The sequence below is a fragment of the Cibotium barometz genome, chromosome 30 (assembly GCF_041138505.1).
Source record: "Cibotium barometz isolate CiBa-2024 chromosome 30, ASM4113850v1, whole genome shotgun sequence".
Lineage (NCBI taxonomy): Eukaryota > Viridiplantae > Streptophyta > Polypodiopsida > Cyatheales > Cibotiaceae > Cibotium > Cibotium barometz.
Window position 1 is genome coordinate 16,727,094 of NC_141075.1, and position 17,117 is coordinate 16,744,210.

The window sequence follows — 17,117 nt, forward strand, 5'->3', positions numbered from 1 at the left end:
CAAAGTAAATGCATCATCTTGTAAAGCCGGCTCTGATAGGCGGCGTTTGGCGTTTAGCATCTGCAGATCTTTCTTTTCGGGCATATGTACAAACATCTAAAGTTGAAGCCATTGATAGAACCACGGAAAGGGAACGGTGAGAAGGGCTGTGAAAAGGAAAAGGCCGATATTGACAGAAGGAGGCTGTGAGGTTACGAAGGAAAGTGGAATAAAACAGTACGGCAGAAAAGGTGCAGGAATGGCAGAAAAGACTGCGAAAGGTCACTACAGAGTTGAGGAAAAATCTGGGCAGAGGAAGGCTGAATCGGGCAAAGGGGCATGAGGCAGGAGAATCTCAGCGACACACACACACACACACACACACACACACACACACACACACACACACACACACACACACACACACACACACACACACACATAAACACACAGAGTAGGAGGAGGGAGAGACGAAATTGCAGGCTCACAGACAGGTAAGTCGTAGGCTGGCAGAGTCGAGCAGAGTCGCAGCCGAGGACAGTCACAGGTTTGCAGGCGAGCAGAGTCGCAGGCTCACAGGCGATTAGAGTCGCAAGTTTGCAGGCAAACAGAGTTGCAGGCGGAAAGGGTCGCAGTTTCGCAGGCGAAAGAGGGTCGCAGGGTCGCAGGCGAGCAGGGTCGCAGGTTCGCTCTCTCACACACACAGCACACACACTTTTTTTTTTTGTGGAATCATAAGTATATTAGATTTACAAGATGACTATCCAAAGTAGATAGTCTCAAAGTACATCAACTGAAGATGTCAATATAAGACAAATATACATCATGATCTATTTGGTCAACCTGCATGCAATTGAAGAAAGATTGATGCAGGGAGTACCGAAAGAAAGAAAAAGCAGAAAAAGCCGCATCACCGAAAACTCCATGGTTGCGAACTTTCCATAGTGTCCATAAAGCCCAGTAGCGCACCCATGAAAAGAAAAGAGTGAATTCTGGTCTGGGCAAATGAAGACCAAATAGCCAGAAAAACTTTCCAAATTTCATATTTGGAAATCTAGCCCGCAGAAGCTGGATGATAGGAAGAAAAAACTGACGAGAAGAAGGACAGTTCCAGAAAATATGAATGACTGTCTCCCTGGAAGCAGAGCATCTATGGCAAGTGGATGAGGATATATGTCTGCGTGCCAGAAATTGTCCTGAGGGAATAACAGCCAAAAGAACGCGCCACAAAAAAAGCTGTTGTCGAAGAGGAAGCTTCGAATGCCAAAGAGATCGCAATCGTCTTTTCCACCACAAAGACGACCGATGCATATGCCAGAAGAGATTTGCCCGTTCAGAAACCCAAGGCAATGGCAACAAATGTTTATACAGACCAGCAACTGTAATATCAGATAGCCTCAAGGGATGGCATGAAGAATCAATAGAGGAGATAGTCCAATCCTGTAGGCGATCTCGAATTTCCAACAGTGGAATCGGCAAAAAAGGCTGAAGCATCTGAATTATATCACGCCAAAGATGACGATAGTGAGGTCCCAAGCCATAATGTGCAGCAGCCTGTGAAAAGAAAGAGGGGAGCCATCAAGATGGATGACATCTCCCACAGAGGTAACACCCTTTGAGTGGAGAAAATATGAACGCCGGGGTTCTTGCACCGCCAGGGGAACTGAAAATGCTTTGGACCAATGGATGCTCTCAGCGCGGAGAGAGTTGCCTTGTAAGGAGTCACGACCATTCCATTTTAAATTTGAAAGGACAAGCTTCCAATCAGCAAGTAAGCCAGAAATGAGAGGACAGTCCTTAAATTTGCCAGTAATGTAACCAAGAATAAATTCCCAATGAGTAGGTTGCCAATGGCCAAAAGCCGAAGTCGTCAGATGAAGTAATAAATGACGGATCATCGCTGTCCAAGGCTGAGTGCCTTCCAGAAATTGAAGCATCAGTTTACCTCTGTGGGCAAGAATATGCACCTGTAAATTAAGGATATTCAAGCCTCCATGCATTTTAGGGGTACACAAACGATTTGCCGAAAGCAAACGTACACTCTTTTTCCCCTGCTTCGATCTCCAGAATATCTCCAAGATGGTGGACATAAAGAATTTCAGCTCCCCTTGAGAAAACCTGATGAGAGGAAGGTAGAACTGAATATAAGCAACCAAGATGGATTGGAGAATCCATAAACGAACATGCAAAGGCCATGTTGCAAGTTTCCAGTATTCCAACTTTTTCTTGAGCTTTGCCAAGACCCAATCTGTTTGTTGACGGCGAGTGACTGTCCATCCCAAAGGATATCCCAAATGCCGAATCAAATGAGTGGAGTGAACTATTTCCCCTGGCCATAGCAAATTATGCCACTGTTTTGAATGCAAAGGCAGCAATTTAGATTTCTGAAAATTGATTTGTAGGCCAGCCGCAAGTGCAAACAAAGAAAGAGCCTGCATCAAAGTAGAGAGATCCTGATGTGTATTGCGAGGAAGGAAAAAAGAATCGTCAGCATAAGCTTGAGCAACCAACTGACGTCTATTCTGAATGTCCAATCCATGAAGACTGCCAGTATCAACCAAATGATCCATATAAAGAAGCATGGGATGCGTCGCTATAGCATACAAAAGAGCACTTAAAGGGCATCCCTGCCTAACTGAACGATGCAAAGTCAATGATTCTGAGAGATCTCCTGACAATATACAAGCCGCCTGACTATGAGCATAAAGCCAGTAAATGATATTCTGCATTTTTTCTCCAAATCCCAGAGCACGCATGGTTTCTTGAATGAACCCCCATTTAATAGTATCAAAAGCCTTAGCAATATCCACTTGCAATAATAAGACATCCTGCTGCGTGTATTTGGCATATTCAATGCCGATATAAGCATTTGCAATGTTATCTGTAATGTGCCTGCGAGGAATAAATCCATACTGTGCAGAATGAAGTCCATCATTCAAGTAACCCTTAATGCGATCGACAACCATTTTATTGATAATCTTGTATATCACCGGCATAAGGGTAATTGGTCTCCAGTCTGCCAAAGACTGACATAAGTGTTTTTTAGGCAACAGCTTCACTAATCCTTTTTTCCAGGAAGCTGGCATTTGCCTTGTCTCCCAGGCAATGTTTACCATACGCAGCAAAGGTAATTTGAGGGTGTCCCAATATGCAAGAAAAAATTCAACTGTAAGGCCATCCCATCCTGGAGCTTTCCATTGGCCACAAGACCTGATTGCATCAGACAGTTCTTGTTCAGAGAATTTTGTTTCTAGTTGTTGCGCTTGAGTAGCAGAAAGGATGGGGGATACATGCTGTAATAACTGATGACGTGCATCATACACTTCCATGGTGTGAGAATCATCCTCATCAAATTGAGAGGAGAAATGGGCAACACAAGTCGCAGCCAATTGTGCTCGGGTGGAGGTCCATGTGTCATCTGAAATTAAAGTATCAGTGCTTTGAATGCATCATGCTCCAAGTAACTATTATTGATGATAAGCAACCTTCGAAGTGGCAATCTGTCATCGGGCATGTTATGCAGATGAACTCTGAGCCATAAGGGTACATGATCTGAATATGTAAATGTATAATCTAGCCACAATTTGGTTGTGAGAGTATCATAATGAAACGGATCAAGCTGATACCATCGATCCAATCGAGCTTTATAAGTGGATTGAGCATTATGTTGGAAGGTATACCCAGGCATCAGAGGCTGAGATTCTTTCCAAATATCAATCAGATTAAGCGTTGCTACAAAATCTGCCCACGAAGACCTCTCAGTAGCAAGCATATGTGTACGACCGGATGTATTATCACCAGGTTGAGGGGCATTATTGAAATCTCCACATATGAATGCTTTCTGTCTCCAAGGGTACAATTTCATTTGTTGCCATATCTGTCCTCTAGCCTGAGAGGATTGAGGTGCATATATCGATGCAAATTCAAAGATTTCACCTTGAATAAAGCACTGCATAACCATCCATCTGCCTTGGAAGTCATTAAATGCCATGACTGGCTGCAAATGATGTTTCACAAGAAAAAGTACACCCGAAAAGGCATGGTGGCCTGCATAAAAAATATCATAACCAGCATAATGGCCTTGCTGTCCAGCATAGTGATGTTGATTGTGTTCCTGAAGAGCAACGATATCTGGCTGCATATGCTTCAAATATGCCCAAACCATCTTCCACTTTTTAGGGTCACACAAACCCTGTACATTGAGAGTCAAAACTGTGATATATGACATCATATTTATAGTGTATGTACAGCATGAACAAAAAAAGTAGCTCAAGCTTGCATTTCCTCCACAGGGTCTGCACCTCGATCAGGAGGAGGAATATTTATGAGACGGGTGGCTAGCAAGCTAGCAGCCTCTTCTTCGGGAAACAGAGTACGACCTGCAGTTACAGTAGCCCAGGTGATGCCAATTCCAGAATTTTCTTCCGGGGTATGTCCACTGGAGGAGGCTCCATTCCAAGTTCTAGAAGGTAAAGGACGCCTGGGGATAATTGTCCTGCGTGGTGGCTGAGAGGTTTCTTGAAGTATCTTTTCTTTTCCTTTTGGTGAAGAAGTAGAGGGATTAGCCACAGCTACATTCATATCAGAAGAGACTGGCACTTTGCCTTTTTCTTGAGGCATAACAGGAGTCTTCATACTTTTGTTTTTAATCCCTGAAGGACCAGGAGTGTCCTTATTTTGCATTGGGATGGGCAAGGCATCAGGCGGCATCTTATGGAGGACCAGAGGGCATTGAGATGCCATATGTCCAAACTTTTTGCACTCAAAGCATGCACCTGCAAAAAGACCCCATTTGAGTCTGAAAAATGCACTCCCCATGGAAACGTTATTTATGGTAACAGCATAAGATTCCGGAGTGGGCTGATCTGTGTCCCATAAAATACAGAATCGATTTGAGTTGCCATTTGGTCTAGGAGGGCATACAACCTTTCCTAGAGATGCTGCAATTTTAGGTAACAAGGAGGCCAAACATTGGGGGAAGTCCACCACTTCTACCTACCCAAACAGGACAGCGATGCTTAATCAAAGCCTGATAGCCTCTGGTGGGGGACCATGGCAATACATGAACCATCTGTTGTCCATAGAAGAGAGGGGAGTGCTCTAAAAGCGTTTGTTTATGGTGCTCATCCACCATAATGACCTCAAAGAAACCTCTTGCCACATAGTGGACTTTGCGAACAAAACAACCACCCAATGTCCGTGTTAACCAATTCCCGACATCAGCAGCAACGGGCATCCTGCCTGGAAAAAAGATAATCACAGCATGCTTCGCATATTCTCAAATGGGATCTATGATTTCATCCACATCCACTGCAAGCCCCACCATAGGAACAGGATCTTTCCAATTCTTGCGTCACACACCACACACACACACACACACACACACATTTATACATGTATATATATGTGTGCGTGTGCGTGTGCATGTGTATGTATACATACATATACATGTATATATATATGTGTGTGTATACATACATACATACATACGTGTGTGTGTGCGTGTGCGTGTGCGTGTGTATGTATGTATGTATGGTTCCTCTTTATTGTCAGTCAACATTACCTTACTTGGCTCCGTCACTTGGTAAAGTGGTATGTCCACCCTGCTCATATGGCAATGTCCATAAATTCTGCAATTTACTGGACACGGATAGACCTACTCCGGAATGTGTGGCTTTGGATCATAAGGAAGGGATGCCTACCCAAGAAGTTTTTCTCCACCTTAAATGGGGCAAGTTTGCTGGTTTGTGTTTTGCATGTGGTAAATTTGGATATATGCAATCTGAGTGTCCTTAAGTTCTATACCAAACTCCTAAAGCAGCTATGCCTTCGCAGTCACTTCAATCCGCTGCCAATGCACAATAGAACAAGGGGAAAAATTTGGTGCAACAACAGAATGCTTTGACAAATAAGGGTATAAAGGCAAAGTAACAACTGCTCCTGTGCTTGAAAAAGACAAAGAAAAGCAAGATTTGAGATCTTGGTAGACACCTGAAAAACGGTGAAACCAAGAACTGTGGTAGCCTGAAATTGGACAAAGGGGTCTAATGTTGCTAGTACATCGTCGTCTTCTTCTCGTTTCATGCATGATGTCTCGGGAGTGGGTAAAATGTGGAATGTGGTTATGAATGGTCACTCTCTTCAAGAGGAGACATGTAATTTTTGAGCCTATTATGGCAAATTCACATGAACTTTCTAACAATGATGTTTCCCAGCTTCCAGATAGTGTAGGGCATGCAGGAAATTGGGCATTGAATTGTGATATGTAGATGGATTCTTGATGCCCCTATATCACAACCCTCTTATTGTAAATATGTATATACCTCTCAAATGCTTTACCTATAACATCCAAGGCCTCTGTAGGTTAGACAAATGGAGGCTTTTATGGGATTACATAAATAAAAATCAGCCTCATATGGTTTGTTTTACAAGAACACAACCAGCATGCTTTTGTTGGCAGGGAAGGTTCTTTTGTAGGGTATCACATCTCTTATGCTCGCACTCGTCACTTCTTAGGAGTTGTCATGTTGATTTGCCATGAACTTCAGCCATGTGTCACATATAATGATCCGTTAGAAAGATGGATAGTTCTTCAATGCCATGTCAATGGAGAGATTTTTGAATTTGGTGGGGTATATGCATCACAAACTTCTTCGATGAGAACTCAAATGTGGGAAAATTTGAATGCGTATCCTTGGCTTTCAAATGTGTTTCTGTGTGGAGACTTTAATAGCTCTCCCAAATATGATGATAACAGTAACCACAAATCGCATATGTTTTTCTTTGAAATACGTGAATGGCATGCTACACTTCGATATATGGGAGGATGTGATTTGTGGAAAACTTGATGCCTGCCATGCAAGGGTACTATTTTCATCACAATGCTATTACTGACTATTGGGCTCGTTTGGACAGTTGGTACATGTTGAATGCAAATCAATATGATACTTTCACTTGCAAAACGTCTATAGACCACTCGATGTGTCTTTCAGATCATTATCCATTGTGGATGATGATGTACTTTGGTATGTCGACAATGGATGTACCACTCCCACAAAAGAGGCTACTTTTGATCAACAATAGCTATTTAAAACATCGACTTTTTGTTGATTTGGTGGCTCATGCAATGCAGCCTTCTAAGATGGATATGTTTGTTGACGTCCACATGGCTTGGCGCATATTTGCCACTCCCATGCAAGCTGTTATTTTGGATTATGGTAAATGGTTTTTGGAAGAAGAAAGACATAAAGTGAAGGATGCAAAACTAGTGACTCAACAACTCATTGAATGTAGTTATCAAAGAAGTGTTGATGATTAAGAGCAAGAGGCATTGATGCAAGCAATCATTTGTCTTAAGAAAAATGATGAAAGAAAGCTACAAAAGTGGCAGATTAGGTCCAGACAAAAACCTTTGAAAGACAGAGGTTGCTCGTCCAAAGGATTTTTCAAGGGCTTACATGTTTCCAAGACTTTACAATGCATTCATAGAGTCAAGAATTAGGTGGATTGTTGGATTGACAACATGCAACAATTAGAAAGGGAAGTTTATGGCTACTTCAATAACCTTTTTACTACCCCCAATGAATCAACTCGAAGAATTATGGATGCACGGCATGAGTTGCTTCGCAATGTGACTGCAGGCATTTGATTTGGAGGTTGAATTCACCATGGATGAATTACAACATGCATTGCACAATTTAGACAAATGGAAGTCCTCAGGCTGGGGATGGCCTCATAGTAGAATTTTTCTACCTTTTTGGGATATGTTGAAATCTGAGTTGCTTTTCATGATCAATTGTTGTTGGCATTTTGGCAGACTCCCTTCTTCTTGGAAAGAGGGATTGTTTCGTTTACTTTCCAAAAAACATCTTTGTGAAAAGTTATTAGATTGGAGACCAATAACTCTTATGCCTGTGGTTTACAAAGTGGTTGCAAAAATGTTGGTTGACCGTTTGAAGCATATTTTATATGAGGGCTTACACCCTGCACAAAATGGATTTGTGCCTAGAAGGCAAATAATGCATAACATTGCTAATGCTTACAGCATTAAATATGTCAAATATACATAGGAGGATGTACTCATAATGGTGATTGACATAGAAAAAGCATTTGATATAGTGCAATGGCAGTTTATTGCCAATGTCATGCAAAATATGGGCCTTGGATCTAAGATGAGAAATATTGTTTACTGGCTCTATGAAGGAGGAACTGCTCGATGTATATTACACATTAGTGTGACAAGGTTGCCCTCTCAGTGCATTGCTTTATGAAATAGCCACTCATCCCATGCTCTTATTATTGGACAAACTACTTATAGAGAACAAGCTACATGGCATACAATTTTCAGATGTAAATCACTTTATTAGCCAAGCTCTTTTCTTTCCAAGGAACCCAAGATGATGTTAAAATAATTATGGGTTTGGTCTTGCGGGCAGGCTTGATAATCAATTTTGCTAAGTCCAAGCTTCTTCCGCGTAAGCATTGTGATTGGCACTCTATCTTTGGCCAGGCCAGATAATTTCGCCAGATCAAATAGTCAAACATCTTGGGTATCCTTTGGACTCGAATGTCTCAACGACAATGGGTGTTGGAGAAGCTCAATTTCAAATTTCAATATTGGAAATTATCTACCTGGCCGTTGCATGTTAGATTGAGAATTGTGCAATCCATTATAATCGCTTACATTCAATTTCACTTGCCTCTTGTTCCCTAGTCTTTTGCCGATTTGGATAGTTTCATGTCTGCAGCCTTAGCATGTTTGTGGCGTACCAAGGTAGACAGAAAACCCATTAGGCTACTTAAAAAGCATTTGGTCTGTACTCCAAGAATGCATGGTGGCCTCAATATACTAAATTTACACTCTCATGCTATTGCAAGGAAAGCTTCTCTTCTTTTGAGTTTCTTGGAGCAAAAACAAACCTGGACTTTAATGTTATCAAGACTTCTTGTTGCAGCAATGAAAACTTCAACTTTTGGGCACTGGATGATTACTCATGGTGAGGTTATATTTGAATGCTTACTGGGGCACATTCCTGGATGCGCGTTCTCCACAAAACCGATCCAAGACTGGCAAACTCTCATGGCTCAAATAAAATGGTATGGTAGACTGCTTGATCAAGGCAATTCGCTTCACAGAGAGAACATTCATTGGAGTCGTGCATTTCAGCAGCCTATTGCTCTGTTACAGCTGAGAAAGGCCTATTACCTTTCTGTCAAAGCAATCAGATATGTTGCGGATGTATTGAATAATAGTGGCTATGTTCTTTCTTTTCCACAAACTATGGTCCTTTACAATCTGGGTTTACATCATAGACCGATATGGCGAATCATAGCTTCTTTATTGCATGATCTTGTAACTCCTCTACAATTGAGTCATACCCTGGATGATTGGATTTTGGTCAGTCAAAATGCATGCTGTCGCTCACTGCCCCTTCGCAATTTGGCTGCAGCCAATGCATACAAATTGCTTCTTCCTCCTCCTTGGATACAGCCTTATGGAAACTCATTATAGCACATTAACAAGCCTTCTAGGTGGTGGAGGGTGGCTCTCGTGAAGATCTTGAAGAGTAATACCCCTCAAATAGAAAGTCTTCTTCTGGAGATGCCTCGTTGGTGCCTTACTGGTTGGCAGTTTTTTGGCTGAAAGATGCATTGCTCCAACATCTTGTAGAAGATGTTCACATCCACGTGAGACAGTGTATCATCTTCTATGGTCTTGCCCCCATTCCCGTGCACTTCTGGACAGATTGTCAATACATCTTCGTTTGAGATTTGAGGGCAGAACTTTTGGAAAATTCTTTTGGTTATTTGGCACCATTTCCGCGGGTTTGCCAGAATTTGATACTTTCATTGCATGGACCAGATTTTGGGCCCTATGGTCCATCTATCATGCAAGAAATCAACTGATCTTTGCCACACAAGATATTCCCTGTTTTGCTTTCTTGAGGAGATCTCTTCTTTTATCTCTTTGGGATTCTTTTGACCTTGCAGATCTTCCCTTGCATTAGCTACAAGTGTTCTTTGACTGCTTTTGAACTTTAGCTGCCTCGTACTTGGGCAACTGGGTTTGTAACTTCCCTTATGTTTCTTGTAGTTTGATTGTGGGTTTTCCTCTCCACTTGGAGGTTTCCCGCTTGTAATATATGCATGCATGTATGTATGTATGTCCATCTTGCGTGGCTTGATTTGACACTTCCATGATCTGGATGAGATACTGGGCACTATGGACTATTTGGAAGGCTAGGAACTATATTATGTTTCGATAGCCTTCTCTAGATGCTTATGCTTTCTTTTGTGCCAATCTTCACTAGTCCCTACACGATTGTCGACAGTTGGAGGCTATTGATACCCGATAGTTTGATTGGTAAAAGAACACTGGTTTTATGTATGTATGTATGTATGTGTAGGTATGGATGTATGTATACTTGTTAGAAGTATTGAATGGTTGGAATGCCACATTTTAGAATTCTCCTTTACGAAGGGTTTAGACCCAGCAAAGGAGGGGAAGAAGAAGCAAATTGGAGATGAATGGTGGAAGTTCTTGTTTATGACAGAAGAAACAGCCAATCTGAGAGGTGAATAACTCCCCCTACTTGAGTCACCACACCCCCCCTCCTGGGCGCCCACCCGCTGCTCTGCCCTCTCCCCTTCTCTTCTTTGCAGCACACAGCCTCTTCCTCTCCCCCCCCCACACGCCAACCCAATCCACCCAAAAGAAAAAGGAAAAAAAAGAGAAACATAGTCCTTGCCTTTATAGTGAACAGGCAACGGTAGTTGAGGTTTGTTGAGCAGGACTGAAAAGTCACTAACTGGCGTTCCTGCCATCAAAGTGGTGGGCACCATGTCCCTGAGGTAATGGTTCCTTTGGTGAATGATGCATTTACTTCAAGATATTCCCGCGGACCAGGAATCTCACGGGTCAGGAACATTTCTGCGAATCATACAGACCCGGTGGTCACTCCCTTCGCCCGCTTGAGGATTTGACGACCCCCACCCTCCCCCCCCCCCAGTATAAGATTCTTCAGGGAGGAGTTTTTGGATCAGGTGGAGGCGATCATATGTCTTTCTCCAATCTTGGCGCTTTCCACAGAGTGAGCTGGTGTGTTATGTACCTAAGGGTAACCCGAGGGTTAAATTGGTAACCAGGGGGTAGGTTGGCTAGTCTGTAGGTCAGGGGCCCAAAAGAGTAAGTGACTCATAAGTTAATAAGTGCCAAGGCTTGTAAGTTGATAAAGTGACTCATAAGTTAATAATCCCAAAAGTAAAGCTTTTTTTGGAAAAAGCTATATAACTGAGGGTTATGTGATGACTGGATTGTTCTACTGAATTGTCAGGTCACAAGATGGACTGTAGTCTGCGCCTAGACCATGGAAGCAATCCACTCCCAATTGTCCATCCGTGATGCAGACGGTCCACGGCGGGGTAAATTTTGGGGTGATATGGGATGCTAGGGCATATTGGTGTGGGCAGTGATGGAGTGAACCTTGGCTCCTATGCTCGGGGGAGATCCTACGTGGTACAGGATGCATGGTTGGGTGGTGAGCTAGCCTGTGGAACCCTAATTTTGGATTCATCTTGTGCTTGATTTGTGTTTAGGTGATCTTGGAAGGATTCTGTCTTCGTGAGAATCCCAAGATTCTGTCGTGTGAATCCCTGACAATTGGTATCAGAGCTACCCTAAACCAAGGGAGGACAACAAGGGGATGCATGGAGCGAGATTTCTGTAAGCTATCCAATCTGCTTTTCTAGGGTTTCACATGTAACATGTATTTTCATGAATCTCCCCTAGGGTTTGATGCACTCTCAGATTTGAAGGTATGTGTGTACTTGCTTTTGCTTTTTTGGAAGTTGCCTAAACGAGAGAGGGCTCATGTGTGTAGAGAAGGGTAGAAAAGAAGTTTGGCGGATGCATGTGTTTGAGACATGTGTACGCTTCTGTCCATGCGTGTGAGATGTGTAGGCAGATGCTTTTTCATGATGATGTGTCCATGTCTTGGTCCTGCCAGTACCTAGGGCCATGTGCGTGTGCTTTCTCCCTTTGAAGGCTGTACACAGCAGTTTATGAGTCGCCTATGTCTGAGGTGTATGTGCGGGTGCTTCAGAGTGGGATGTACAGCCAAGAGTGCTGGTTGTATAGCGGCAGAACATGGGCACAGGCGACTGGACAAAATGCGCCTGTTGAGCAGATCATACAGATCAGGCACTGTAGGACAGGTATAGACCTGTGACATAGTCACAAGGGACGGGGGACGGTGACGGGGGATGGAGACGGGAACGGGACGGGGGACGGTCGTATGTAGGGAACGGGGACGGGGGTAGGAACGGCACTTAAAAATCACTTTCTCGGCACCACCCACTCGCCTACACGGGCAAAGCTTGCATGTCCAAGGCCGTGCACCGCCTCCATGAAAGTTGAGGGAGAACTTGAGTGTGAGGGTGGGTGGGGGTGTGTGTTTGTGTGTTTGTGTGTGTGTGAAGCTTGAGAGAGTGTGTGTGTGAGTCTTGAGAGGCTAGAGCTTGCTTGTGTGAGAGCTTGAAACTTGAGACCTTGGCCCCCTTGAGGCTTGCTGCTTGAGGGAGAGAGAGAGAGAGTGTGTGTGTGTGTGAAGCTTAAGCTTGAAGTGTGAAAGGCAGTGTGTGTGTGTGTCGTTCTATAGGGAGGGAGGCAAGAGAGAGGCCAAGGCCCAAAGCCTCAAAGGCTCAAGGCCTATGGGCCAAGGCTAAAGGCCCACGAAAAGCCCTCCCCAAACAGCCAAAAAAAATGTGACCGTTGTGGCCCATAGTCACAAGGGACGGGGGACGGGGACGGGGACGGGACGGGACGGGGGACGGCCATATGTAGGGAACGGGGACGGGGGTAGGAACGGCACTTAAAAATTACTTTGTCAGTACCACCCACTCGCCTATACGGGCAAAGCTTGCATGTCCATGGCTGTGCACCACCTCCATGAGGGGATGGGGTGTGATTGACCTCATCCCACCATGTCCATCCCGTCGTCCTTCTACGGGTAGTTGGAACTTGAAGAGCCACTACCACGAGGAGGATGCCATGGATGATGGATGCCTCCTTGTCACTTGATATATATATATATATATAGAGAGAGAGAGAGAGAGAGAGAGAGAGAGGGAGAGAGAGAGTGAGTGAGGCTTGAGCCTTGAAAGTTGAGGGAGAACTTGAGTGTGAGGATGGGTGTGTGTGTGTGTGAAGCTTGAGAGAGAGTGTGTGTCTTGAGAGGCTATAGCTTGCTTGTGTGAGAGCTTGAAACTTGAGACCTTGGTCCTTGAGGCTTGCCGCTTGAGGGGGAGAGAGAGTGTGTGTGTGTGTGAAGCTAAAGCTTGAAGTGTGAGAGGGAGTGTGTGTGTGTGTCTTCTTATAGGGAGGGAGGCAAGAGAGATGCCAAGGCCCAAAGCCTCAAAGGCTCAAGGCCTATGGGCCAAGGCTAAAGGCCCATGAAAAGCCCCTCCCAAACGGCCAAAAAAAGGTAAAAAATGTGACCATTGCCCAAACAGTAACCCTTGCAGGCGTTCCCATGCAACCGTCCCCCACAACCGTCCCCTCCTGGATCCGTCCCTGGAATGCCGTCCCTTGTGAGGGATGCCCAGGTGGGGACGTCCATCCGTCCCCGTCCCAGTGTTCCCTGGACGGCTTCCCCCCGTTCCAAGGGTCCGTCCCCTCCGTCCCCTGTGACTATGCCGCTGCCCAAACATCAACTTGGGGCGTTCCTTTGCAGCCGTCCCTCACAACCGTCCCCTCTTGGATCCGTCCCCGGAACGCTGTCCCTTGTGAGGGACGCCCAGCTGGGGACGTCCGTCCGTCCCCGTCCCAAAGTGTTCCCGGACGGCGTCCCCCTGTTTCAAGGGTCCGTCCCCTCCGTCCCCTATGACTATGACCTGGGAGCTGCCGTACAGGTGTTGCTGCTGGGTGTTCAGAGGTTGGTTACAGCTGGTCACACACACAGAGGCTGGGCGCACATAAAGGCAGATTTTAGAGGTCAGGTACAGATCGTGGCAGCCTCGCACATGTGACATGAGGAACTAGGCAGCACGACCCGCATGCATGAACGGTATGTGAACACGTGTGGTTGTTAGAAAAACCGTGTCAAAAGCATGTTTATTAAGATACATATAGATATGCTTAATGAAAAGCATGGGTATGTAAAAGGATGTAAAAAAAAAAACAAATCATGATTGCTGGCTTCGGTTTTGGGCCTTTACCCTCCTTTCCTAGTCTTCAATTTTCCCTTTTTTCACTCAGATTAGCATCATGGCTAATCTTTCGCCCCCGACTGGGCAAACCATTAATTTTACAGAAGCCAAGCTTGGGACTCTCTTTGCCGAGATTGAAAAAGACGCCAAAACAATGCTCATTGCAAAAATCTTTGGGTCACATCCATCGTGTCTCTTGGCCCGTGATTAGGTGCTTGCAGCCTTGCCCTTTGGCTTTGCACTGCACTTAAAGGATGTGAGGTTGCTTGGGAGAGGTTTCTTCCAATTGGACTTCAATGCTGAGGAAACAGCCTCAGAGGTGCTGAAGGGCAGCCCATTTCCATTGGGCCCGAGAAAGATGTTTTCTTTTCCCCAAGAAAAGATCCTTCCATTAATTGATTGTTGTGTGATTGTTTCAGACTTTCATATGTGTTCTCTTTGTAATGCCTTGTTACTAGATAAGGCTCCATCATTCCCATCTTACCCCTCTTTAGGTCTAGGGGGTTTCTCTTGGTGAGTTTATGTAGGCTGTCATTTGTTGCTTGAGTTCTTATATCATGCCCAAGTTCCAACATGAGAGTATGGGTGTTGGTGCCATTGTCTCTGTGAAAGCAAACCTTGGTCTCTAATTGGTTCGCAAAGATTATGCTTTGGTGAGCCCTTGGGCCATGCTCATACCAAAGCCTTCGAATCTGAAGCGAAGAACATGCCTTGTTCTTGCTATAGTGGAGTATGTGGTACAGCCTGGAGGCCAACTCATTATGACTATTGAAAGTTTTCTCGAGCATCTCCACCTTCTGTCCGAAGGGGGGTTTGATGGGATTCAAGTCTTGTGTGTGTGTGTGTGTGAACCCCTACTTGTGTATCCCTATATGTGTGTGTATGAACATCCCCTACAAGGGTTATTGTACTAGTAGTGTGTGAACACACTGTTATGAATGGAGAATATAAGTATGCCTTGTTGCATACACTTGTAAGCGTGATATTTGTATGGGTCAAAAGATAAGGTTGCAAGCCTACAAAGCCATTGTACTTGGTGAGTGACCATGACTTCCATCACATCAATAGAATCTATCATTTAGTTGTGCAATACTCTCTCTCTTTGAGGGATGGAGGCATATGGAGAGACCATTGATTATGATGATTGCCCACATGCTTCGGAGCAAATCATCGGTACCACATGAGATTGTTCGGGCTGAGTTGGGTGCTGCACCAGTAGAGTGACCGAGGCCCTATTCCAGACAGTTACCTTTTTACAGTGGCTATGGTTACCTTTTTACAGTGGCTATGGGAGCTCCCTCAGCAGAGGTACTCCTGATTGGCATTGACCTGATCCATACAGTTGGCAGAGGATGGAGATACTCATTGCCGTTATGCCCAGATGAGATCATGGTTTGACCTACATGGTTTGCGGATAGAGGCACTCCCACCCTTTGAGTACAGCTCAGAGTAGAACCGTGTGTTTAGAATGGATATCGTCGTCAGAGTGGACTCAGAGAGGACATGGACTAGTCCCCTTGAGCCCTTAGGCATGAAAATGGTTCATTACAAGAGCCATTTTTTGCACCTCACCAGATGGTTTTATCACCCCCCCCGACATACATGGATGTACACCTATCACATGGGATACATTGTGCCATTGGACAGATCCGGACCTCATCACACCAGCTGCGGATTGAGACAGGGCGATATGTGCATCAGATCTCGGATGACCGCATTTGTCAGCTATGCTACCAAGAGGCAGAGATAGAGGAGCACTACATTTGTTATTTACTGATGTACAGTCTATTATGAGATCTGAGGGAGATATCACTACCTCTTCCGAGAGGGTTTTGGGCCGTTATGCAGGGTCATGGAGTTTGAGGATCAAAGATGCCTAGGATTGTTCATACTTGAGCTCAGGAGACACAGAGAGACCCTCTTGGCAGACAGGAGACCGAGCCATGATGTACTTAGACAGAGCATCCTGACAGATTTCTTCAGCACCAGCACGAGCAACCCAGCCCACACACCTCTTGATACCTCCTCCATCGGGCCATCGGGACACCAGCCACGCTCCCAGGGAGTCACCATTGATAGAGCAGTCATCTTATGTCGTGCTCGTCGGCCACGCCCACCAGGATCCCGACCACGTCATCCTCACCATCACCAGATCAAAGCCATTATTGCTCGGCATCGGAGGTGCCTACCTCGCTCTACGACCTCTCCATTCTAGACAGCCCCATGGCGGGAATCTGAGGAGAGGACAACACTTCAATTCATCAACATACATGGATCTACTTGATATATATTTTCCAGTATTTTCTACTCGGTATCATCTAGGAGTCTTACTTATAGTTCTGATAACTGTAAGATAGTCAGTTTATTGTACTTTTCAATTTCATTTGGTTGTTCTCTTTGACGAGACACCAACTTCAGATGTACTCTCAGTTTTGGTCTCGTAGGCCATTATGGCCTCTTAGAGACGTTAATATATCATTTCACTCCACATTTTCCTCTTGATGATTGGAGGAACATCATTGTACTACTTGTTTGTCTCATAGGCCAATTTTGGCCTTTTGCAGACGTTAATATATCTTTCTTTCTTTCTTTCTTTCTCTCTACCTCTACACACGAAATGGATATCTTCCATCCATGTTGATAAAGCTTAGAAGGCACGTGTAAACCCTAATACCAATATTGCCCACTATACATGGGAGAGTATGTACTATTTAGGTCTTGTACACCCCCTCCCTCCCTCCCTCCCACTCCCTCCCTCTTTTTTTTTGTGAAACCACTGTCTCATTAGAAGATTCAATGTACATTCATGGCCATCCCAGAGTGGGGAAGCTACTACTTAGTTCAGAAACAATGGGAAAACACTTCTAGTTGCCGAAAGGGAAAGTCTCTGAGTTAATGAGAATCTTGGAGGGATTGTAAAAGAGCTCTTTGGA

At 44.6% G+C, this 17,117-nt stretch overlaps 1 protein-coding gene across 10 annotated transcripts in view; it reads left to right on the forward strand.

Annotated features, from left to right (window-relative positions):
- LOC147621218 (calcineurin B-like protein 3) overlaps window positions 1–17,117 on the forward strand; it is a 134,671-nt gene that overhangs the window by 74,369 nt on the left and 43,185 nt on the right. The window contains exons 2-3 of one of the 10 annotated variants that reach the window (XM_086823940.1): window positions 11,313–11,400; window positions 11,575–11,701. The exons of 8 other annotated variants lie outside the window; for them this stretch is intronic. In XM_086823940.1, the coding sequence (XP_086680066.1) occupies window positions 11,380–11,400; window positions 11,575–11,701 (148 nt within the window). In that variant the 5' untranslated portion in view covers window positions 11,313–11,379. Of the gene's footprint in view, window positions 1–11,312; window positions 11,495–11,574; window positions 11,702–17,117 lie in introns of all 10 variants that reach the window. One more of the 10 variants, XM_086823939.1, reaches the window with a different exon arrangement.